Source organism: Monodelphis domestica, chromosome X, assembly GCF_027887165.1.
Source record: "Monodelphis domestica isolate mMonDom1 chromosome X, mMonDom1.pri, whole genome shotgun sequence".
NCBI lineage: Eukaryota > Metazoa > Chordata > Mammalia > Didelphimorphia > Didelphidae > Monodelphis > Monodelphis domestica.
In genome coordinates, this window is record NC_077235.1 from 52,761,246 (window position 1) to 52,786,434 (window position 25,189).

Sequence of the window (25,189 nt, forward strand, 5' to 3'; positions counted from 1 at the left end):
CCAGTTGATCCCAGGCAGATCTCATGGCGTGTACTAATTATCAGATGTTCAGAAAAGGAAGGGAAGGCTCATGTATTTAGCTGCTTGGGCCACTCCAAACAGAGAGGGCAAACTTCTGGGGCCAGAGTGCTAAACCAGGCAGCATATGAGGGTGCTAAACTCCCTACGGTGCCCTCTCAGCAGAAGCTCCAAGCTGAACCTGCACAATTTCCCCAAGGGGAACTAGGCTAATCAGGGAGAGTGGGGAATTGATACCACCCGCCCCCCCCCAGCTGCCATTGGACATTTCCACACCTGAGGCAAGTAGCACCAGCTAGACCCTGAACTCAGATTTGTATTTCCTGATACCAAAATAATGTAAGACAAAATCAGTCGTGAGTGGAAAAAGGAATTAGTGACATTAGTAGCTCACAGATGGGTGTTATTGCCAATGCACACCATCTGGTAGCTTCTGATTTTCACCAATTATCCTTCATAACTAGGTGTTGAGGCTCAGTTATTTCTATATCCCTCAAGGAGGGCACTGCCATGAACATGTAAATATCACAGATTGAAAAACATACACAGTCTTTTTAGATCCCACCCTACATTTATGTTCTCTCTAAATTTGGGTGCCCTAGGACAAAGGCCCAGTCACTCCACCTTTGTTAAGGCTCTGGTACTACAAAAGAAGCTCTGACGCAGAGCCCTTGAGGATGGACTCCACACTCTAAAGAACACGGAGATGAAGTGTGAAAATCATTCTTAATATAAATTCATACAAAAAATCAAAGCATTCATGTCATTTTTAAAAGGCTGATGGTGGGGCAACGACTCCTAAGATGTAAAGTTTGTCTGAATCGTTAAGATTGGTCTAGATGTGTGCTGAGAAACCTATAGCACATGTGCTGGAGCATACCAGAGGGGGCTGCTCCTCTCCCCCTCCCCACCTGAGGACATTTCTCACATGCCCAATGGGAGCACTTCCTCCCTCCCCTGTCTGGGGTAAGGCAGAGGGCTCACATGCTGTGTGAGGGTTGCAGTTTGGGCACTCAGTCTCTAACAGGTTCACCATCACTATAGCAAGTCCCAGTGTGGAAATGCCTTTCACAAAAAACCCAAGTCATACTTTGGAAATTTACATGGCATCTCAAGGTGAATTCCCATGCTATTTTCTCTTGTAGGTATAATATCTACCTTTCTTCACGTGCACCCATTTGGAGCAAGTATTGAATACATTTGCTCTTATCTCCAGCGTCTCGATACCAAGGTATTTATGTGAGGGGAGAAAGAAGGGCTGGTGACAGGAGGGAATGTTGGATTCTTTCTATTGTTAGTGGAAAAGCCCTTTTTTTAGATCCTCTCTCCCTATCCCTTGTTTGCTCCTGACTTCTGCACTCCATAGATCCCAAAGGTAATTTTTCCTTGTTCCTCTAACATTTATGATGCTATGGCCTGGCCCCATTTGGAGTTTATCTTACTCTCTGATGGCAGGTGGTAGTGAGAGCCCAGTTTCTGCCAGGCCACTTTCCAGTTCTCCCAGCAGTTTTTATCAAGTACTATGTCCCCACCTAAGAGTATCTGGGGCCTCAGGATTTATGGAAGACGAATGTGCAGAGCCAGGAAAGCAGTTTATACCGATACCAACTCTGGGAAAATGAACATGTTAGAAAACCTAACAACTCCAATAAGTGCAATGGTCGGCTCTGGTTCCAGAAGAACCGGGATAAAAAGGGGTGGCCTGCTCCTGCCACAGAGGCGCTGGGCTCAAGCGGCGGGACCAATGTGGAAAATGGTTGCAAATGGGGTTTGTGTTCCTGTCCTAGGAGGTAGGGGAAGGTGGGAGACAGAAAAGAAGAACAAGATTGTCAGGATCTTGAGAGAACAGACAAGGGCTCAGAAGGTGGAGTTGAGGGCCCAGCTGGCCCAGAGTCATCATTGCCCCAATCATTTGGGTTTTCCAGGCCCAGGTCATCAGGCAGATTGCAGCACAATCCAAGACACAAGACACCTACACAAGGTTCCACAGACATGAGAAAAACCTCACAGGCAGCCAGACTCCCCAGAGACACCCTCAGCTGGAGCTCTTGTTCTCTTTGCTGTCAACACAAAGATCTCTGCCACAGAAGTAGGACAGGCCAGCCTAAACCCCATCTCAGAGCCTGTTTGTTTGTCGGCAGCCTCAGAATAGTAACAAGGCTTTGGCCTTCCTAAGGACCATTGGTAACGATAGCTGCCTTCTCCCTGACCTCCAGGTCATCTGTCCCACACGCCCGACTGCTAGGTTTCCACTAGCATACTATCTTCCTGCTCGAATGCAAATGACAGATCCATAGCTCAGTGCACACAGTACTGGTCTTGGAATCAGTAACACTGGAGTTCAAATCCTGCCTCAGAAACTTACTACCTGTGTGGCCCTGAGCAAGTCACTGAACCTCTGTCTGCCTCAGTTTCTTCAACTGTAAAATGAGAGGGCTTGATGCCCTCTTAAGTCCCTTCCAGATCTAAAGATCACAAATGTAACTACAATTCCAACCAGTGACTTCCGACTCTTTCCCCATCGGAACTGTTGCTGTGCTGTTAAGAGGTAATGAGCTATGGCAGTAAGGAAACCAGCCTCTAAGTCATATGACCTGGCCTTGCCACTTCCTACTTCCCCTTTTGGAACCTCAGTTTCCTCCTCGGTGAAATGAGGACCATAACGGCCTTGTATTCCTCCTGAGGCTGTTGCTTTAAAAACAGAAATGCTTGAGAAATGTAACACAAAATCCAGACCAGAGTCTCGCTTCTTAGTCTCCTCATTAAGTCTGAAATAGCCAGGCCACAGGTGGCAAAGGGCCGGCATGAGCTACAGGCTGGACACATCGCCTCCAAATAAATAAGAGCCTATCATTTTGTTATTCCTGATCTGTAGCAAGGTTAAGAACCAACATCGGGGGGGGGGGGGCTTCTGTCTCTTTAGTTCTTCCTCAGTGTTTGGGGTGTCCAGCAGTGTTCTCCCAGGGGACATGGGCCAATGTTCCTGGGACAGGGGAAGCATTTCTGGTTGGGTTGTTTGTGCAGAAATCAGTGGGCCTTGTTGTATTGGCATCCTGGTGTCTGGTGAGAAACATAGGAGTGCTGGAAGTTCGATCAGCCAAGAGCAAAGCATCTCAGCAATGCCTCAGCCTGTCCATTCAGTAGCTTTTTTATACTTAGTGGCACCCTCTTTTCAGCTCCTCAAGAGCCAAGTCTATTCATAGTTCCCCTGTCCTCTCCTTGCTACTCAACTCCCTTCTGATTCCCTTTCCAACTCAGGTGTAAATGACCTGTAATGGCTTAAAGTACTATTGGCGTTTTTACAAGGCGCAGGGATGTAAAGAAAGACGTGGCAATCACAACCGTCCAGAAGTAGAATGGACTCCCTCCGGAGGGGTGGGCTCCCAGAGGGCACTTCTTGGAGGCTGGCTACATTGCCATTGGGCATGAATGTTACTGGTTTACTTTCCATTCTGGTATGGTTTGGCCTCAATGGCCAAAACGTGGAGACGTCTGGGATTGTGTGAGGCCAGTGGTGGGGAGGCAAAGCTGGCTTCCAATGATACTGTCCTCTCACATGCAGATTTGCACCAGTGAAGTCGAAACTCTCATGAGCCGCCTTCAGTGCACCTTTAAGCAGGAGATGACGGGAGTCGGAGCCAGCCTGGAGAAGAGATGGAAATTCTGTGGCTTTGATGGTCTCAAGATGACTTAAATCTCCCTTACTTTCCCTAAACCAAGATCCTGGCTGGGATGGGGGTGGGGGGAATGTTATCTAAGCTTGGGAAGTGATAAAAAAATTCCTCTGTGTTTTTTGTTTTTGTTTGGTTTTTGTGATCGTCATGTAGAATTCACTTAAGCCTTGTAGCTCCCCTTCTGGAATTTATTGTAACAAGTGTGGATTCTAGATAGCACAGCACCTTCCACTAAAGGCCCTAGACAGACTGGCTCCAACCTTAAGCGTGGGCATTTCTCTCCCTTGGTAAGTTGGTTGCTTGGCTTTTTTGAATGAAAACTTTCATATGCTTAAAACAATTTACACTTGGGGCATCTTCCATGTCTATACTACCGTTGTCAAGCCTTGACATTTTCTTTTTTTTTTTCAAGCACGCTAGTAACGGCAATGTTTTGGCAGTTTCTATGTGATTTGTTTTTCCAAAATCTCTCATCCTCTAAACATCTGTCCTCTCCCAAGGAGCCAATGGCAGAACTTCCGATACCCGCATCTTCTTCCCCCGAGGTAATGCTTCAGGAGACAGTAAGCCAGCCTGCACACAGGCACTGGCACCCACACTGGCACACGGTCACCCACAAGCATTTTGTAGACATGCTTAACCTTGCCCATCTTTTGAAGACAGACCACAGTTCATGGGTTTGTTTGTTTTTTAACTGAACAGTCATGAGCCAGAAGTTGACACATTTTCCAAAGTAAATCTTTCTTCTCTATTAGGTAGATTATTTCAGAATTTACAAGTAAAACTAGATTTTTAAAAAATCGTAATGCCCGACAAGCTCCAGTGTATTGGTGTTGACAGCAGCCCAATGTGACTGACTCGTTTACATGATCTTCAGCATCATTCTGTAAATAATCTGCTTCGAAAGGTGGGTGTATTTCATTTTCTACAAACTTGACAAAAAAGGACAACATCAGTGATGGGGTTTACTTTCATATTCTCTCTACTCCAGCCTTTCACAGAATCAGTAAGCCCTTTCCTTCTGCCATCAGTGTGCCAACCAAGAGCTCACCCACTGCTATACATATTGCGTTTACTTCCTGTTGAATGTTTCCAAAGAGATTCTCTGAGTATCACTAGCTCATTGTACTTTCACAAAAGAAGGACCAGAGCTTCCTCAGTTCTGGGGGGCAGCTTGGGCCCCTGAAGATAGGGCCCTCCAGGCTGCCAGGAACTCCAACAGTCTGCATTTGAGGGTCTAGTTCAGAAGTCCTGCTTACTTTTTGTCTAATGGAGACAGGTTGGGGCTGAACATCTGGAGACAAATTGGTCTGGCCTCTTACCTGGTGCTTTTTCCAAATAGAGCATCCCTGCCCTTTAGTACTGGCTTAAAATAGTGTGCTTGTGTCTGCAAAGAACATGAGGAGTATTTCAGGAAAATTCCCTGTAAACGAGGTGTCAGTACTGTTTCCAGTTGTATTTTTCAAATAATAAAACAAAAACTTTTTACACCACCCTTTGGAATTGTGTCTGAAATCATTTGCACTGTATGGATGGCCGGTCCTATGTTCTATTTGCAACACTTTGGGCACATTGGCAGATCTTTGCTGGCCCCACTTGGGGACTGGAAACTAGGGCTCACCCTCAGGCTCCCTTGTGGGGCTATGAAGAGGAAGGAGCAGTAGCAATGGTGAAACAAGTGAGTGATAGCAAAGTCCTGCTGTGCTCTCTCTGGCCTTCCACGCCTGGTCATCCCCTACACCTCCCAGTGTTTCTGAGAGACCTGTGGATCTCTACTGAAACCCCACCCCAGCTTCTTAACCAAATGCTACCCGCCTCTTCTCTTGTTCCAACTGGAAGACCTCCTTCCAGAGGTGACAAGCATGTCTTCGTCTTAAAGCTTTTCCTCTCCCAATTTCCACTCCTATCTTCTGGCAACCACGGAGTTCCTCAACCTAATCACTCTTCCCCTCCACCTAAGCCAGTTATACAAGGTCTGCATCAACTCAAGAGTCTAAGGAATAGCCTTCAACAGACATGTGCAGAAAAAAGGACAGACCTCTGGGCTGTCCTAAGTCAAGCTAAGTCCTCATTGGTACAGATGAGACGCAGAAAAATGATGTAAAAATGTCCATATAAGGCACAGCACTTCCTGGCCCTTGCTTTTTCCCTGGAGAGGCAACTCTGGCTGGCGGAGTGCTAGGTATTCTGATATCTTGGGAGTGGTGGCAATTATTGTCTGGGTTTTGGCGGTGAGTTTTGTCCTTGGCCTGATTCAGGTTCGGGCATTTCAGCTGAGCCCCTTTTGGAGTTCAGGTTGATTCCTTCCTCCTTCACACTCCAAACCCTTACTTTCTAGATCTTCTAATCTTCCCACTCGGTACCAGCCAGGTGAGGGGAGAAATCCTTCATCCTTTCCTTCTCCCTTCTTCTTAATCTTCTCTACTATATCAATTAAATCACCATAAAATTTGGCAGCCAACTTGGGTATTTTATCATTTGGGTTTTTCATTTTTATAAATAAAATCCTTGGCGACCTAAATTAATTATACATTCAGTCTCAGCCATAATTTCACCCTTTACAGTTTGGCTGACCACATCGGTTGTGACAAAATACCCTCAATCTTCTTAACTTTCCTAAACCTTTTTTCTACTGTGACTATCTTTTTAATAGCTTATTTTGATCAGCTATAGAGGTAAGTAAATTTGGATTTAATTTTCTTTTTTTTTCTTTTCTCCCTCTCTCCTTAAATTAGATAGAACACAGCTGTTTTAAATCTTAGCAACAGGGCCCTAAGGTCCTAGCTGGGAGAGCTGTTTCTAAATCTCCTTTCCCTTAGGGAACAACTGCCTAGATTAGGAGTGGGAAAAAAACCTATAGAAAGTTTGGTTTTGTCCTGCTCCCCATGTGTTTTGTGAAGACCGTTAGAAAATAATTACTATATATATATATATATATATATATATATATATATATAGTAATTACATATGTAAACGAATACTACATTTGTCAACATTTATATGGAGGTTGAAGAATTAGGGAAATTGAGGAATACAGCATACCTCCAATTTTTTATATTAATAGGTAATGTCATTTTTGTACTCCTCAACACTGTGTTTAGAGATGCTAAAATAAAAAAAAATCATTTGAAGCTGAAATTCAGAAAAACACCAAAAAAATTGAGGATAAAATGCAAGAGAACATGCAAGCCCAATTAGAAGATTTAAAATGTTTCTTACAGGATCAATTGGCAAACATGCACTGTACCAGAAACAGACCTGTTTCTGAACCTTTGAATGAGGAAATTTCCTTCCCCGAAATAGAGATGGAAAACACCTTCCCTATAGCTCAACTAACAGACTGCTTCTCTCGTGTTCTGCAAATTTTGGCTGAATTTAATTCCCAAAACCCTTTCCCTGCAATCCCAGTTTCTCATGTTCCTTCTCCTACACAAAACCAAATTCCAGCCCAGAGGAGATCTCATCCTCCTAGAGAAACTCATCCTAGTCAAACTGACCCACAGGTACAAAATTCAACTAGAGGCACATTTCTTCTAAGAGAAGTACCTGAAATAGGACGGAATGGGGATGTGGTATCTTTAAGATACAATATACTGTTTACTCCCCAAGAAATAAATGAATTTACACGAAACATCACCACATATGAACAAAATATCTTTCTAGTAACACAAAAGATGACAGACATTTTTTTCAGTATAATCCATCTTACAAGGACATTGAAAACTTGCTACAGGCTTTTTTAACTGAACATGAGAAAAATAAAATAATTACTCATGTCAACAAAACCCGAGGGCGTAATGCAGCACGTTGGCCATCTCAGAATCCGGAATGGGCTATAGCAACCCTGAGGATTATCTATAACTATACCATTATAGAGAGGCCATCCAAATGGAAATGAGAGAATGTGGAGACAGTACAGATAAGTGGATGGAACTTGAAAAAATTAAGCAAAATGAGGAAGAAACACCCTCCAGATTCATGTATAGAATAATCAAGTTTGGGAGTAGATACCTGGATTTTGACCTATCTAAAGAAAATAGCTTAAGACAAGTTAGAAGGCTCTTTGTCAATAACTCTTGCAAAGTGATTAGGGATTATTTTAGAAAACATTGTCCAAGATGGTCAGAGATGGACCTTGAAGAATTTGAAAAACAGCTATATGTGTTTTAAAGGGAAAGAAAAGGAGGAAGAAAATTATGATGTCATAGAGGAAATAAAGAAAGAATTGAGATGTTTAAAAGATAAAATGGCTAAAACAGATGGTGGGCATGATAATCAACCAATGACACTTGCCCCTCTCCAGAAATCTAATTATCAATCCAGTACCTGCCACTTCTGTGAGAAGGGCCACAAAATGATAGAGTGTAGAACTTTTCTCAAGATTATCAGAAGAAATATGCAGTTTAATAACAACTACAGAAGTGATAATTATAGAAATAACTATAATGACAATGGAAACCACAACTTTAGGAATGATGAATATAGGAATAGATATTGGGAAAATGATAACTCAAACCAAATGACTCCACAACAATATAACTTAAGTGGTGCTTGTCTAAAAAGTCCTCAGGGTGCTAATGCCCCTCAGGGGGGTCCCTTTCCAAGGGGTGACCAAGGAACTTCCCAAACACAATGAAGGTGTCTGGGGAGGGGTGCTGGGACACAGGAATCAGAGGATACAACCTTTGATTTTTCTGGACCCTGATTTCTTACTACCCATTGTCCCTATCTACTGCCCCCCTATACTAATGAACCCCATGTTACCTTAAAGGTGGGTAACACCTATTATGACTGTCTTTTAGACACTGGCGCTTCCTGGTCTGTATTAAAGAGAACACCTGATTTACATTGTTATTCTGTTGGCTCAGAGAATGTAATGGGAGTATCAGGAATACCCCCAAAGAGTTAAAAAATTTCCCCCTAGAATGGTATCTGTAGGATCCCTAGAGGTACAACATTCCTTCCTTTTGATGCCTGACTCCCCTTTAAATTTCTGGGGAGGGACCTTCTTTGCAAACTCAGAGCCACAATAACTCGCTCCCCAAATGGTGCTTTATCATTGAAAGTACAGGAGGAATCTTTAAATTTACTCCCTGTAATTCTCTCAGTCAGGAGGGAAAAGAGCATCCCACCTTTGTAATACCTGCAGATATACCAGAGTCTCTTTGTGCCACATCTTCTTCCAACATAGGCTTAAGTCGGCTGTTCCTGTGCAAATAAAAACTAAATCTAGTCCACCTCCTTCCATTCCTCAGCATCCCCTCTCAAAAGAGGCAATTGAGGGAATTACCCCAGTAATTAAGTCATTAATTGCACAGGGAATAATAATCCCTTGTAAATCTGAATACAACACACCCATCCTACCCATTAAAAAACCAAAAAGAGGGCCCGATGGCAAACACCTCTATAGATTCTTACAGGATTTGAGGGCTGTGAACAATCATGTTATAAAGAGACACTCCATAGTTTCCAACATCAATACTATTTCTATTCCTAGCACAGCTACATACTTTACAGTAGTAGACTTGTGCTCAGCCTTCTTTTCCATACCCATACATGAGAACTCTAGGCATATCTTTGCTTTCACCTGGCAGGGCCGTCGGGACTCCTGTAGTCATCTGCCACAAAGTTTCATAGACATCCCAAGCTTATTTGCCCAAATTTTGAGCCAAGATACAGATAATATAAAATTTTAAAACAGCAAATTAATCAAATACATAGATGATCTACTATTGGCTTCAACAGATGCAGAAGCATGTCAGGAGGATAGTAAATACCTTCTTTTGGAATTGCACAAAAGAGGGCATAAGATCTCGAAGGATAAGGTTCAGTGGTGCCTCTCTAAAGTAGAATATTTGGGGTTCATCCTGACTGTGAGTGCCCACTTTATTTCTCCCAAATCAATTGAGAATATTCAAAATTTAAGTGCTCCTACCACTAAGAAGCAGTTGAGAGCAATTTTGGGAGCAACAGAGTTCTGTAGACAATGGATTCCTTGCTATGGGGAAATTACTAAACCCCTTATAGCACTAACAAGGGATTCGGTCCCTGAACCCCTAAAATTAGAACCAGAACACCTGTCAGCTCTATCAGATCTAAAACAGGCTATCCTGTCTGCCCCGACTCTAGGCATCCCAGATTACAACAAGCCATTTACTTTGTATGTACATGAGCAAAGAGGGGTAGCTTCAGGTGTTTTAACTCAGACTTTGGGGTCTTCTCAGTGCCCAATTGCTTATTATTCTGCCCAACTAGACCCAGTAGCCTCAGGAGCACCACCATGTCTTAGAGGAGTAGCTGCTACAGCCTTACTAGTGACAAAAACTGTTGATCTAGTATTGGGATGCCCATTAACAATTATGTTCCCACATGAGGTAGAAGCATTGTTGCTAAGACATAGAACACAGGCATTTTCTGATCAGCAAATTGCAAGGTATGAAATAACCTTGTTAAATAATAAAAACATTACCTTGAAATGCTGTTCAACCCTTAACCCTGCCACCTTGCTTCCAGATTTACCAACTTCAGTAGAATCATTAGATAGTTGTGAAACACTAGTGTCCTTGGCAGAAAAGCCTCGAGATGATCTCTTGGACACTCCCTTAAACAACTCAGATCTGGTCTTATTTACTGATGGTTCTTCTTTTATGAGAGATGGCATACACTACACTGAAGCTGCTGTAGTCACAGAATTTGCCACTGAGTGGTCAGCTTCACTGCCCTCTAACATTAGCACTCAAGGGGCAGAACTCATAGCTCTGAAACATTCCTGTAAAATTGCCAAGGGTAAAAAGGCAACAATTTATACGGATTCTAGGTATGCTTTTGGAATTTGTCACTCAGTTGGGATGCTATGACTCCAGAGAGGATTTTTAACCTCAGCTGGAAAATCCATAGCTAATGCAGAAATTATTAATGAAGTTCTTTCTGCTCTCAAACTGCCTGAAGCCCTAGCTGTAGTTCATTACTCTGCCCATACAGGTGGCACTGACCCTGTCTCTAGGGGAAATGACCAAGTAGATAATGCTGCAAAGCTAGCAGCCATAGAAGGACCTGGATTAATTTTAACATTAACAACCACTGATGATTTAAATTTATCACTTTCCTAATAATGAAAAGGAAGTGGAGAAATGGAAAAAAAAATTCAAAGCAAAACAGATTAATGGAGTATGGGTGTCATCTGAAGGAAAACCCCTGCTCCCTAGAAGTTTCTATTACCAAATTTGCCAATCTATTCATAAAAATGGTCACTTTGAAGCAACAAATTGGAAAACAATCCTCATAAAAACCTCAGACAAAGGTTTAATTACTCAAATTTACAAAGAGCTAAATCAATTGTACAAAAAATCAAGCCATTCTCCAATTGATAAATGGGCAAGGGACATGAATAGGCAATTTTCAGTTAAAGAAACCAAAACTATTAATAATAAGCACATGGAAAAGTGTTCTAAATCTCTTATAATCAGAGAGATGCAAATTAAAACAACTCTGAGGTATCACCTCACACCTACCAGATTGGCTAACATGACAGCAAAGGAAAGTAATGAATGCTGGAGGGGATGCGGCAAAGTTGGGACATTAATTCTTTGCTGGTGGAGTTGTGAATTGATCCAGCCATTCTGGAGGGCAATTTGGAACTATGCCCAAAGGGTACTAAAAAACTGTCTGCCCTTTGATCCAGCCATAGCACTGCTGGGTTTGTACCCCAAAGATATAAGGAAAAAGACTTGTACAAAAACATTCATAGCTGCACTCTTTGTGGTGGCAAAAAATTGGAAAATGAGGGGATGCCCTTCAGTTGGGGAATGGCTGAACAACTTGTGGTATATGTTGGTGATGGAATACTATTGTGCTAAAAGGAATAATAAAGTAGAGGAATTCCATGGAGATTGGAACAACCTCCAGGAAGTGATGCAGAGCGAGAGGAGCAGAACCAGGAGAACATTGTACACAGAGACTGAGACACTGTGGTACAATAGAAGGTGATGGACTTCTCCATTAGTGGCAATGCAATGCCCCTGAACAATCTGCAGGGATAATGGAGATAAAACACTATTCACAAGCAGAGGACAAACTGGGAGTAAAAACACTGATGAAAAGCAACTGCTTGACTACAGGGGTTGAGGGGAAATGACTGAGGAGAGACTCTAAATGAACACTCTAATGCAAATACCAACAACATGGAAATGGGTTTGAATCAAGAACACTTGTGATACCCAGTGGAATCGCACATCAGCTATGGGATGGAGGGGGGCGGGAATGATCTTTGTCTCAAATAAATAATGCTCAGAAATGACCAAATAAAATAATGTTATTAAAAAATGGTCACTTTGGTACTCAGGGCATTGTGGATTCACTTAAGAGAGTATGGATGAGCCCCCAGTATAACTACCATAGCCTCTAAAGTGTGTTCAGCCTGCTCTACCTGCCAGGCATATAACCAACATGCCTTTAATGGCAAAGCCTTTGGTGGGCATCCTCTGGCTTACACACCTTTTGAGCACCTACAGATAGATTTCATAACAATGCCAAAGGCCAGACATTATAAATTTTGTCTAGTTATAGTAGATCAACTGACCAGATAGCCAGAAGCATTTCCTGTGACCCGAGCCACAGCGGCTTTTGTTGCTAAGGTGCTTTTAAAAGAAATTCCTCATTTTGGCCTGCCAGCACGTATTGATTCAGATAGAGGAATTCATTTTACTGATTCTGTCTTAAACCAAATATATTCTTGCTTGGGGATAACCAAATTTCATGTCCCAGAGCTCAGGCCAAGAATAAAGAATAAAGAACTTAAAACTATGACTGGCAAATTATGCACTCAGACCCATTTAAAATGGCCTGAATTCTCCCTCTGGCCCTATTTTATCTTAGAAGCAGGCCTAGAGGAGACCTACACATCTCACCATTTGAGATGCTTTTTGGACATCCGCCTATACAGGCTAGGCCTTTCTCCCAGGCGTTTACATCACTATTAGGGGGAGATACTACTATTGCTTCCTATATATACAGGAATTACAGCACAAACTGCATGAACTCCATGAATCCAGAGCTGCAATACAAGCCGGACCACTAGACTTTTCACTTCACGACCTGAACCCAGGAGACAAGGTGTATATTAAGAATTTCCAGTGTACTGGAGCAACTCAGCCTTCCTGGGAGGGACCATTCCAAATATTGTTAACTACTCCAACATCTATAAAGGCTGGAGAGAAGGATTCTTGGATTCATTGCTCACATGTAAAGAGAGCATCTTCTGTTGAGACTGATTGAATGTATCCTATCACATGCAGTGAAGATAATAATCCATTGACAAGTGGATGCTGTTTTTTGAGAACACACTGATTTTTTTTCTTTTTCCCTTATTTTCTATTATCGCTTTTCTTTCATTTTGATTAGAATATTTTATTTTTTCCCCTTTTCCTCATTTCTTGTACTAAAGTTACATACAATTAAATATTTTTTCTCTCTGCAGTAAGTTATATATATATATATACATACTTGCTATGATATCAATACACACCCCAAAGCTTTAAACTGTGGGAACCTGCCATTTATTGATACAATGTTATGGGACTATAATTAATGTTTGTGTCTGATTCCAGGAAATGGGATAAAAACAAGGAACACAGACTTAACCTGAATAGTGCCAGAAGGAGCACACAGGAAATACAAATATGGATTCGAGGTTGCGATGCTTGACATATGTTAAGTCATAAGACTTCCTTGTATCTACACTCTTTGTGAAGTACTCATACAAGTACCAAAATTTGACTATCATGCTGGCTCCCTATATCCCTGAGAATGACTAAAAATCAGACCAGGGAATGATGCTTCCCTATCAAAAATAGAATTCTAGTTCCTTTCCTTCTTATAGTATGGCAACTTCCTGTAGTCTTGGCTGCAAATGGATAAGTGAAATATTACTGCATTCTGTCCTACAGACTTGTGGGATAGAAATTACTTTAAATTGGACCCTTACTTTCTAGATCTTCTAATCTTCCCACTCTGTACCAGCCAGGTGGGGGGAGAAATCCTTCACCCTTTCCTTCTCCCTTCTTCTAAATCTTCTCTACTATATCAATTAAATCACCATAAAATTTGGCAGCCAACTTGGGTATTTTATCATTTGGGTTTTTCATTTTTATAAATAAAATCCTTGGCAACCTAAATTAATTATACATTCAGTCTCAGCCATAATTTCACCCTTTAAACCATGAGTGCACCACATTCCTGTTTGAGAACTCTGAAATCCTCTTATCTGACCCTAACCTATTGACCTTCCACCTCTTCCCTTTGCCTTCCCATACCAAAGCTTGCTTTTTGTCCACACCATGACCTCCAGTTCCTCAAACCCTCAGCTCTCTCCCAAGCCATCACCCCTGAATCAGCTTTTTTCTCCTCCTTTCCCCATCTTGACCCTCTAGTGAACCAGTTGATCTCTACACTATCTTCTTGCCTTGAGACTTTAGTATATATCATATCTCCAATTGAACCCTCTTGTTGCTGAATGAAGGTGGAAGAACTTTTCTGACTGAGCCCACTACAAATTTATGTAACATGACCTCAAGTGGGACTTCCCTGCTGCTAGGCAATCCTTCTACACCTCCCTCATCAGCTCACGATCTCACTCATCACAAAGGCTTTACTAAAGCTTTTCATTGCTCTCCAAAGCTCCCATGACTTCTCCTCTCCATCCCTTCTCAGATTAGAACCTCGTCTCATATTTTACAGACAAAATTGAGTCCATTGGCCAAGAGCTCTCTCTATCTTCTGCCACCATTTCCTCCTCTTTTCACCCGTCTCCTACTAAGAAACAACCTTACTCAATTCAGTTCCACAAACATCTTCCACAAATTGTGCTAATGTTTGGGGATACAAATGAGGAAAAGATAGCTCACACATTCTTCAGGAAACATTAAGCATCAACTAGGTGCCAGGTACTACGTGAAGGCCTGGGGGCTACAAAAAGGGGCAGAAGACAGTCCTTGACCTCAAGGAGCTTACAATGTAATGGGGAAGACAACACACAAGAGAAGCTGAAAATTGAATGAGGGGTACAGGGTACCCAGCATGGGGAGGGGGGGGACATGCTGTTCTATGGAATCACAACCAACCAAAGATGCTCATGGAAAGTAGGGGGTTAACCTGGAAAGTTACAACCCTAACCCTCTATAAAGGAAGGCTTGAGAGTTTAGTTCTTCCTCCCTCCAGCCCTCCACTCAGAGGGGAGAGGCCAGGAAAAATTTTAGTATTCCTTACCAAGGAAATCCCATTACAGCCCATCTCCCCCAATAGACTGCCCCCTCTGCCATCCCCACCATCACTTATCTTCAATTTCTCCTAGTATATTGGCTCCTTCCCTACTTACAAACATGCCAAAATCTACTCCATCCTCAAAAAACCCTCCTTTGGGCAGTCCACTTCTGATACTGTCATCCCATAACTTCTGCCCTTTATGGCAAAACTCCTTGAGAAAGCAGTCTACAATAGCTGCCTCCACTTCCTCTCCTCTCATTCTTGCCCTTAACTCCCTACAATCTGGCTTCTGACCAAAACTTCTCTGTCCGTAGTTAATAGTGATCTCCCAAATGCCAAATCCAGTGCTTTTAGCAATCTTCATTCTTAGTCTCTTTGCATCCTTTGACATAGTTGATCCCTCCCTCCTCCCTGATACTCTTTTCTCTCTAAGTATTTGGGACCCTTCTCAGAGCCTGGTTCTCCTCCTGCCCATCTATCTCCTTTGCTGATCCTCTTCCAGATCACACTGACTAACTGTAGGTGTTCCACAGGGTTCTGTTCTGCACCTTCTTTCTTCTCCCTCCATAGTACTTCATTTGGAGATCTCTTTAGTTCCCGTGGATTTAATTACCATCTCTAGCCTTATGATTCTTTTTTCAAACCCTTCCCTTCCATCTTAGAATCAATACTATGTATTGGTTCCAAGGCAGAAGAGCAGTAAGGGCTAGGCAATGGGGGTCAAGTGACCTGCCCAGGGTCACACAATTAATTAGAAAGTGTTGGAGGCCAGATTTGAACCCAGGACCTGGCTCTCTAGGCCTGGCTCTCAATCCACTGAGCCACCCAGCTGTCCCCTAGCCTTGTGATTCTTAGATCTACCTTTGCAGCCCTAAACTCTCTGCTAACCTTCAGTCTCCCATGTTCCACCACCTATTAGACAGCTAAAACTGGATTCCAACATTAGTCTTAAACTCAGCATATCCAAAACTGAATTCGTTATCTTTTCCTCAAATGCTCCCCACTTCCAAACTTTCCGAATGCCATGAAAGGCAACATCAGTCACCCCAAAGTACCTCCGTCCTTCCAGTCCCTCAGGCTCACACCCTAAGAATCAGCCTGGACTTCTCCCTGTAGCTCAAGCTCCAAGTCTGACATCGGGATTCAGACCCAGTTCTTCCTGATCCCAAGTCCACAGCTCTATCCACTACATCACAGTAAAAAGACTGAGCAGGTCTGCTGACTCGGCCTCCTATTTCTGTTGACTTCTCTCATTGAAAATGGAAGAATTATTGGGAGAGGGCTGTGGAACTGTCATTTGGAATCCACAGAAACTCATCCTTTTCCATGAATTCTGTGAATCGTAGGTCTAACAGTCCTCTGGAGAAGGGCCATCCTTCAGCTCCACCAGCCAATGCCCTGCCAGCTTTAGAGTTAGTGAGGATTGAAGGCCCTTCTCTGGCCCCTCCCCACAAAGGCACAACTTAAGGAGTCTTGAAGGGCAGCCTTTGGGTTACAAACCAAGAGAAGATCACACCTGTTGCCTCTAGATATCTGCCAAGCTGTCATGTGACAGAGGGATAGATTTCTTCTTCTTGGTCCCCAAAGGACAGCCCTAGGATCCCTAGGAAGAGGCAATCTACAGTCAACAAACATTTGTTTGGTTCTTCCCATGTGCTGGGGACACAAAGAAAAGCAGCAGAGACTTCCTGCCCTGGAGGAGCTCCCAGTCTAATAAGGGAGACAACATCCCAACAAGCTAGAGATGGGGGAGAGGGGAAGCACTAGAAGTGGAAAGAGGGGAAATGGGACTGAAAATGCAGAAGATGGGATGTGAACAGAGTCTTGAAAGATGCCATGGAAGCCAAGCGAGGCAAGGAGGGAAAGTATTCCAGGCATAGCAGGTAGCCACTGTTGGGACATGTTCAATGAACGAGGCTAAAGTTGCCAGTGAAGGGGAGAAGGATGAAGTGTGAGAAGACTGGAAAGATGAGAAGGGCCAGGATATGAAGACCTTTGGGTCCGGAGGCTATAGGGACCTAGTGGAGCTGATTGAATAGAAGGTGATGTGGTCAGACCTACAACTTTATTTTTTTAACCCCTCACCTTCCATCTTGGAGTCAATACCGTGTATTGGTTCCAAGGCAGAAGAGCAGTAAGGGCTAGGCAATGGGGGTCAAGTGACTTGTCTAGGGTCACACAGCTGGGAAGTGTCTGAGGCCACATTTGAACCTACAACCTCCCCTCTAGGCCTGGCTCTCAATCCACTAAGCTACCCAGCTGCCCCCTAGACCTACATTTTAGAAAGATCGATTTGACAGTTAAGTGGAGGAAGGCCTGGAGTGGGAAGAGACTTGGGTCAGGGAGACCCACCAGGCCCAATCTGGGCCAGACATACAGAGGGATTCTTGAGAAGCAGTAGCCCCAGCAGTTCATAAAGCTGACATTTCAAAATTCTGTTCCAGAAGCCCCAAGAGAGCCTGGGCAAGAAGCTGAGAATAAAAAAGGGCTGGGGGACTGTTGGGGTCCTCTCTGTGAAGATTCCCAAAGCAAAGTATGGCACCCCAACAGTACTCTCCACAAAAAGCCAGCAGTCCATTTTTTGACCTGTCTTGTACCTAAGCCAGCTGCCTAGAAGGACCTAGGTGGCATGGTAAGTAAGAGTGCTGGGCCAGGACTCAGAAAGACCCAAGTTCATATCCAGCCTCATATACTTCCTAACTGGGTGACCCTGGGCAAGTCACTTCACCTCTGTCTGACTCAGTTTTTTTCAACTATAAAGTGGAAATCATAATAGCACCCACCTCCCAAGGTTGTCATGAAAATCAGAGAATATTTGTCAAGTGTTTTGTCCAGGGCCTGGCACTCCCTCCTTTACCTTCTTGTCTTCCTTCCTTCTTTACAGTAAATCAGTGTCATTTTTCACTGTTTTAAGGGAAGATAGATGTCACCAGAGAAATCTCTGCACCATCGGGGGGCCAACTATAAATTTGGGGGTCCTGGAAGAATCATGAAGCTCTATCCATGGCTCTCCTGCTGGACTGAGGGCAAAACTCTACTCCCCATTTTCAGCAAGGGCCATATTCTAGATTAGTCAGGCTGTTGCTGGGGCTGGGACTTGACAAATGTGCTGGTGCTAAAATACTTAGTGAACATCTTAATGGCCTTGATTTCTGCCTTTAACGCTGATAAAACCCACAGAAATGTATAAAAAGATCCACTGTGACAGGACTGACAAGAAAAGGGAGCACTTTGAACAGCTCCTAATAGCAGTGAATGATTGTTAAAGCTGAAAGCAGCTGCTTTAGCTGAGAAATGGTAGCTATCAGGGCTGGGGGAGGGAGTGAGAAAAGGGTCTCAAAGTGCCTCTCCCTAATCTGATTGTCTCTTCCCTGGCCAACAAGCCAGAGTGACTGGAGAAACATTCTTTATCCAACTGATATGCACGGATGTTTCTGCAGATATCTACAGACAATTAGAAAGACACACATCTCCTAACAAGAAAGGGCTTCAGAAGCCATCTGGGCCAGCCCAGACCTGAATAAGAAACCCCTGTAGAACACTCCCTCCAAGGAGCACTTTTAGCCATCCCACCCCAGGGGAGCTGTCACTGGTAGGATGGTTTCCCCTCCATGGAGCTCTCAAGATCGGCTTGCATCCACTGCTCCAAGCTCTACCCTTGAGGACCAACCAGAATGAGGCTTCAGTAACTCCATGATCTCATCATCGTGGACTTTCCCTCCTCCTGTGTAGACTGCAACTCAGCCACAGCTTTTCTGACTAAAATAAGCCTAACTAGGAGGATAAGCCACACAGCTAAAATCATATGAGTGAAAACACCACAAAAAAAGGAACCAATTAGGGTCATGACCAAAAGCAGATGATGAAACCCTTCCAACCTCTCGGTAGAGAGGGAGAGGACTACAGGTAAGAAATGTGGTGTACACTGTCAGCTGAAGTAACTTTCTCAGATTTTCCTTGACTTTTTTTGTTAAGATGAAAGAGCCAGTCGTGGAAAGGATAGAGGAAAATAAGGCAGAGAAGTGATGCAGTGAAAAGAGTGTCAAACTCCAAGTCAAAAAGACCCAAGTTCAAATCCTGCCTCTGACACATCTTGGCTGCGTGACCTCTTGGACAAGTTGTCTTAATCTCTCAGCCTCAGTTTCCTCAACTTTAAAGAGGACATAATAATGTCCACTTCTTGGGTGTTGTGAAGATGAGATTTTTGTAAAGCACTTTGCAAACCATAAAGCACTACATAAATGCCCTTCTGTTTACTATCACATGGTGTAAAAAAAAGACATCAATAAAACTTTCATTTCAAGTTAACAATTACTGTTAATTGGTTAACAATTAATTAACAAACCAGGCCTTCACAATGCTTTCACAATCGTGCTGTCTCCAACACAACTTTCCTTCTATGCGTATTTGGCCTCTTACAGGGCCTTAAGGATCCAGATGTGGGAGCAGCACCCCTCATTGGTGATGAAAATCCTTGCTCTTGGAAGTCTGTGGCTCAGCTGTTTCACACTAAGATTTCTAGAGATTTTCTTTTCCCTCCCCCTGCTCTTTGCTGTTTTTTGTGCCTTGAACTCAGTCAGGGTAGTTAGGGCCTCTCTTAACATCTTTTCTCTTTCCATGCTTGTCTTGAATTTCACTTCCCCATCGACTATTTTGTTCTGTCCTTCTCAATCTGCACAATTTCATTCTTCAGAGTCTTCTGTTCCTCTCAGATCCACTTCCCCTAAAGAATTTTAAGCCTTGTACAAAAATATTTCTAGCTGTTTTCTTGGTTGTGGTAAAGAACTGGAAATCAAAGGGATGTCCCTCAATTGGGGAATGGCTGAACAAATTGTGGGAAATGGTGGTGAAGGAATACTATTGTGCTATGAGGAATGATGAGCAGGATGATTTCAGAGAGAACCGGAAAGACCTCCATGAACTGATGCAGAGCAAAATAAGCAGAACCAGGAGATCATTGTACACAGTAACTGAAATATTGTGTGATGATCAACTATGATAGACTTTGCTACTCTCAGCAATACAATGATCCAGGATGGTTCTGAGGAGCTTATGGCAAAGAATGCTCTCTAGCTCCAGAGAAAGAACTGCTGGAGTCAAAATGCAGATGGAAGCATACAGTTTTTCACTTGTTTGGGTTTGTGTTTTGGGGGTTTTCATTTTATAAGATTAATTCACTTACAAAAAGGAATAATATGGAAACATGTTTTGCTTGATAATACATGTATAACCCAGATTGAATTGCTTATCAGCTCCAGGAAGGAGGAGGGAAGAAAGGAGGGAGACGATTTGGAACATATAACTTTGGAAAAATTATGTGAAAATGTTATTAAAATAAATAAATTTTAAAAGTAAAATATATCGATCTAAAAAAAGAATTTTAAGCCATAGGAACCTACCTATATATCCTTTCTCTGAACTTCTCACTATTGGCTAGCCCCAGATGAGCTGGGGGGCTCATCAGACTAGGCCAGCTTTCCTCTCCTCTATCAGAAATTCATAAGAAAGAACAGCCCAAACTCCTTTTATGACACAAGCATGGTACTGATTCCAAAACCAGGCAGGCCAAAAACAGAGAAAGAAAATTATAGACCAATCTCCCTAATGAATATAGATGCAAAAATCTTAAATAGGATACTAGCAAAAAGACTCCAGCAAGTGATTACAAGGGTCATCCACCATGATCAAGTAGGATTTATACCAGGGGATGCTGGGCTGGTTCAACATTAGGAAAACTATCCACATAATTGACCACATCAACAAGCAAACCAACAAGAACCACATGATTATCTCAATAGATGCAGAAAAAGCCTTTGATAAAATACAACACCCATTCCTACTAAAAACACTAGAAAGCATAGGAATAGAACGGTCGTTCCTAAAAATAATAAACAGTATATATCTAAAACCATCAGCTAATATCATCCGCAATGGGGATAAACTAAATCCATTCCCATTAAGATCAGTAGTGAAACAAGGATGCCCATTATCACCTCTATTATTTGACATATTAGAAACACTAGCAGTAGCAATTAGAGAAGAAAAAGAAATTGAAGGCATTAAAATCGGCAAGGAGGAGACCAAATTATCACTCTTTGCAGATGACATGATGGTCTACTTAAAGAATCCTAGAGATTCAACCAAAAAGCTAATCGAAATAATCAACAACTTTAGCAAAGTTTTACAAAATAAACCCACATAAGTCATCAGCATTTCTATATAATTCCAACACAGCTCAGCAGCAAGAACTAGAAAGAGAAATCCCATTCAAAATTACCCTAGACAAAATAAAATACTTAGGAATCTATCTCCCGAGACAAACACAGGATCTATATGAACACAACTACAAAACACTTTCCACACAACTAAAACTAGACTTAAACAATTGGAAGAACATTAACTGCTCATGGGTAGGACGAGCCAATATAATAAAAATGACCATCCTACCCAAACTCATCTATCTATTTAGTGCCATACCGATGGAACTTCCAAAACTTTTTTTTACTGATTTAGAAAAAACCATAACAAAGTTCACTTGGAAGAACAAAAGATCAAGGATATCCAGGGAAATAATGAAAAAAAAATACAAAGGAAGGGGGTCTTGTAGTCCCAGATCTCAGACTATATTACAAAGCAGCGGTCATCAAAACAATTTGGTACTGGCTAAGAGACAGAAAGGAGGATCAGTGGCATAGACTGGGGACAAGCAACCTCAGCAAGACAATATACGACAAACCCAAAGATCCCAGCTTTTGGAACAAAAATCCACTATTTCATAAAAACTGCTGGAAAAATTGGAGGACAGTATGGGAAAGATTAGGCTTAGATCAACACCTCACACCCTACACCAAGATAAATTCAAAATGGGTGAATGACTTGAACATAAAGAAGGAAACTATAAGAAAATTAGGCGAACACAGAATAGTATACATGTCAGACCTTTGGGAAGGGAAATACTTCAAAACCAAGCAAGAATTAGAAAGAGTTACAAAATGCAAAATAAATAATCTGGATTACATCAAATTAAAAAGGTTTTGTACAAACAAAACCAATGTAACCAAAATCAGAAGGGTAGCAACAAATTGGGAAACAATCTTCATAAAAACCTCTGACAAAGGTTTAATTACTCAAATTTATAAAGAACTAAATCAATTGTACAAAAAATCAAGCCATTCTCCAATTGACAAATGGGCAAGGGACATGAACAGGCAGTTCTCAGCCAAAGAAATCAAAACTATTAATAAACACATGAAAAAGTGTTCTAAATCTCTTATAATCAGAGAGATGCAAATCAAAACAACTCTGAGGTACCACCTCACACCTAGCAGATTGGCTAACATGACAGCTATGGAAAGTAATGAATGCTGGAGGGGATGTGGCAAAGTAGGGACATTAATTCATTGCTGGTGGAGTTGATAATTGAGCCAACCATTCTGGAGGGCAATTTGGAACTATGCCCAAAGGGCGATAAAAGAATGTCTACCCTTTGATCCAGCCATAGCACTGCTGGGCTTGTACCCCAAAGAGATAATGGACAAAAAGACCTGTACAAGTATAATCATAGCTGCGCTCTTTGTGGTGGCCAAAAATTGGAAAACGAGGGGATGCCCATCAATTGGGGAATGGCTGAACAAATTGTGGTATATGTTGGTGATGGAACACTATTGTGCTAAAAGGAATAATAAAGTGGAGGAATTCCATGGAGACTGGAACAACCTCCAGGAAGTGATGCAGAGCGAAAGGAGCAGAACTTGGAAAACATTATACACAGAGACTGATACATTGTGGTACAATCGAAGGTGATGGACTTCTCCATTAGTATCAATGCAATGTCCCTGAACAATCTGCAGGGATCTAAAAAAAATACTACCCACAAGCAGAGGATAAACTGTGGGAGTAAAAACACCGATGAAAAGCAACTGCTTGACTACAGGGTTGGAGGAGATAAGACTGAGGAGAGACTCTAAATGAACACTATAATGCAAATTCCAACAACAGGGAAATGGGTTCGAGTCAAGAACACATGTGATAACCAGTGGAATCATGCATCGGCTATGGGAGAGGGAAAGGCGGGGGGGGGGGGGGGGGGGACGGGAGGAAAAGAAAACGATCTTTGTTTCCAGAGAATAATGTATGAAAACGACCAAATAAAATAATGTTTAAAAAAAAGAAAACAAAAAAAAGAAAGAACAGCCCATGATGTTAAAGTTCTCATGATTTCTGTTCATTCCATAACTAATTAGTTCTTCCTTGCTGGTCTGGGACAGCATTTCAGCTCCCACTCTCATCAGCCTGCTCCACCTTTAAAGGATGAAATTATCACTCAGATAAGTTGGGAGAGGAGGATTGGGGGCAACACATCAGGTGCTTTGCCTTTGGCAGAAAGTAAGTTTGGGCAGATGTTTGGAGAGTTGAAATCCCCCAACCCTCCTACACCACTGACCGGGTGTTGCGTCTGTGATGTTTCCTCCTCCTCTCCAGGTGATCTGCCCATTATCAGTGGTCACACCACCATGTCATTTCTGTTTCCCCCTTCCATGGCTTTCCCCTCAGACACTCCCCAACATGCTTCCCCTCCAGCCTGGCCCTGGGCTTCCTCGGTTTCCTCTCATAAGCGTACCTTGATAAATATGCAATGTCATTTCCACTGTGTGTTCCTTTTGATATGCTTTCAAAGCCACATTACAATCCAGAGTCCCAGCCCTCCAAGCCTCAGTGATACCTGGGTGCCCCCTGCGATGCCCCCTAAAGCACACAGGTAATACTGGGATGACTTCTCCTTCAGCCAGGGGCACCACTGTTTACTCATTCTTCCAGGGAGCTAACCTTAGGGTTCTCCTGCTGTCTTCTACCTCCCTTATCTGTCAATTTCACCTCACCAAGCACTTCTCCCATCTGTCCCTTCTGTTCTCTTCCCATTGCCACCATCTTAATATGGGTCTTCATAACCACCATCCTGGACTCCTAAGGGGTCACCACTCAACTTTCCACTGTTTCCTCTTCTCTGTTCTCATGTTCTTCCCAGCCCAATCCACCCACAGGCATAGACTTGATCATGTGTCTGTTTACAGATCTTCTCTAGCTCCTTGTTGCCTCCCGAGCAACATTCAGACTCCCTTGCCTGACATATAAGGCTTTCTAAAACCTGGTATCAGGCTAACTTTCCACCCTTCTCTCCCATACATATACTCTGCTTAGCCTAAGCCTGGAGTGAACCTCTTTCTCCCCTCTCCTTGCTGAAATCCTATCTGTAGAAGGAAATCTCTGAGGAGGAAACTGATACCTTGTCTGGAGTACTGAGAAACTACTTGCCCAGACAAGATCATACAACAACCAGCGTGTGTTAGAGGTGGGACTTGAACTCCGGTCTACTTGGCCCTGTGGTAATTGCCACATTTCTGGCAGTTAGCCTTTCAAACCCAACTACAATGCTGCCCTGATTTCCCCTTTCCCCTCCCAACCTCACAAAGCATTCTCTTTTGTCCCCTCCCTAATATACATCATGGAATGGTATGCATTCCAGAGATCTGCTTAGGTCAGAGGATCATAGACAGATTTGGAAGGGACTTTAGGGTCACTGAGTCCAACTAGGTCCTTATCCAAGGTCACATAGCCAAGCTGAAATTTGAAACCAGGCCCTCCAGTATTTTTCCACCCTTCAAAGGGAAGGAACTTGCCTAAGGAAATGCTCACACAGGAAGTGAGCTAGGATTCAAACCCAAGTCTGCTGCCTCCAAGGCCATCAGGTTCTCTTTCCACTGCACCATGCTGCTTCTAGTACACAACCCTCTGTTTTTTTTTCTCTTGCTTGCTTTATTCTTTTTTTTTTTAAATATATTTTATTTGATCATTTCCAAGCATTATTCGTTAAAGACATAGATCATTTTCTTTTCCTCCCCCCCACCCCCCATAGCCGACGCGTAAGTCCACTGGGCATTAGATGTTTTCTTGATTTGAACCCATTGCTTTGTTGATAGTATTTGCATTAGAGTGTTCATTTAAAGTCTGTCCTCTGTCATGTCCCCTCAACCTCTGTATTCAGGCAGTTGCTTTTTCTCGGTGTTTCCACTCCCATAGTTTATCCTTTCCTTATGAATGGTGTTTTTTTTCTCCTGGATCCCTGAAAGTTGTTCAGGGACATTACACCGCCCCTAATGGGGAAGTCCATTACGTTCGATTATACCACAGTGTATTAGTCTCTGTGTACAATGTTCTCCTGGTTCTGCTCCTCTCGCTCT

At 42.7% G+C, this 25,189-nt stretch overlaps 1 protein-coding gene and 1 long non-coding RNA gene across 18 annotated transcripts in view; one reads left to right on the forward strand and one right to left on the reverse strand.

Moving 5' to 3' along the window:
* The window catches only part of ENOX2 (ecto-NOX disulfide-thiol exchanger 2), a 391,463-nt gene extending 386,276 nt beyond the window's left edge, over positions 1–5,187 (forward strand). For all 17 annotated transcript variants that reach the window (XM_007507172.3, XM_007507176.3, XM_056809184.1 and 14 more), the window contains 2 exons: positions 1,164–1,249; positions 3,581–5,187. In XM_007507172.3, the coding sequence (XP_007507234.1) occupies positions 1,164–1,249; positions 3,581–3,712 (218 nt within the window). In that variant the 3' untranslated portion in view covers positions 3,713–5,187. The remainder of the gene's footprint in view (positions 1–1,163; positions 1,250–3,580) is intronic.
* LOC130456125 (uncharacterized) overlaps positions 1–25,189 on the reverse strand; it is a 115,590-nt gene that overhangs the window by 52,753 nt on the left and 37,648 nt on the right. The window lies entirely within an intron of this gene.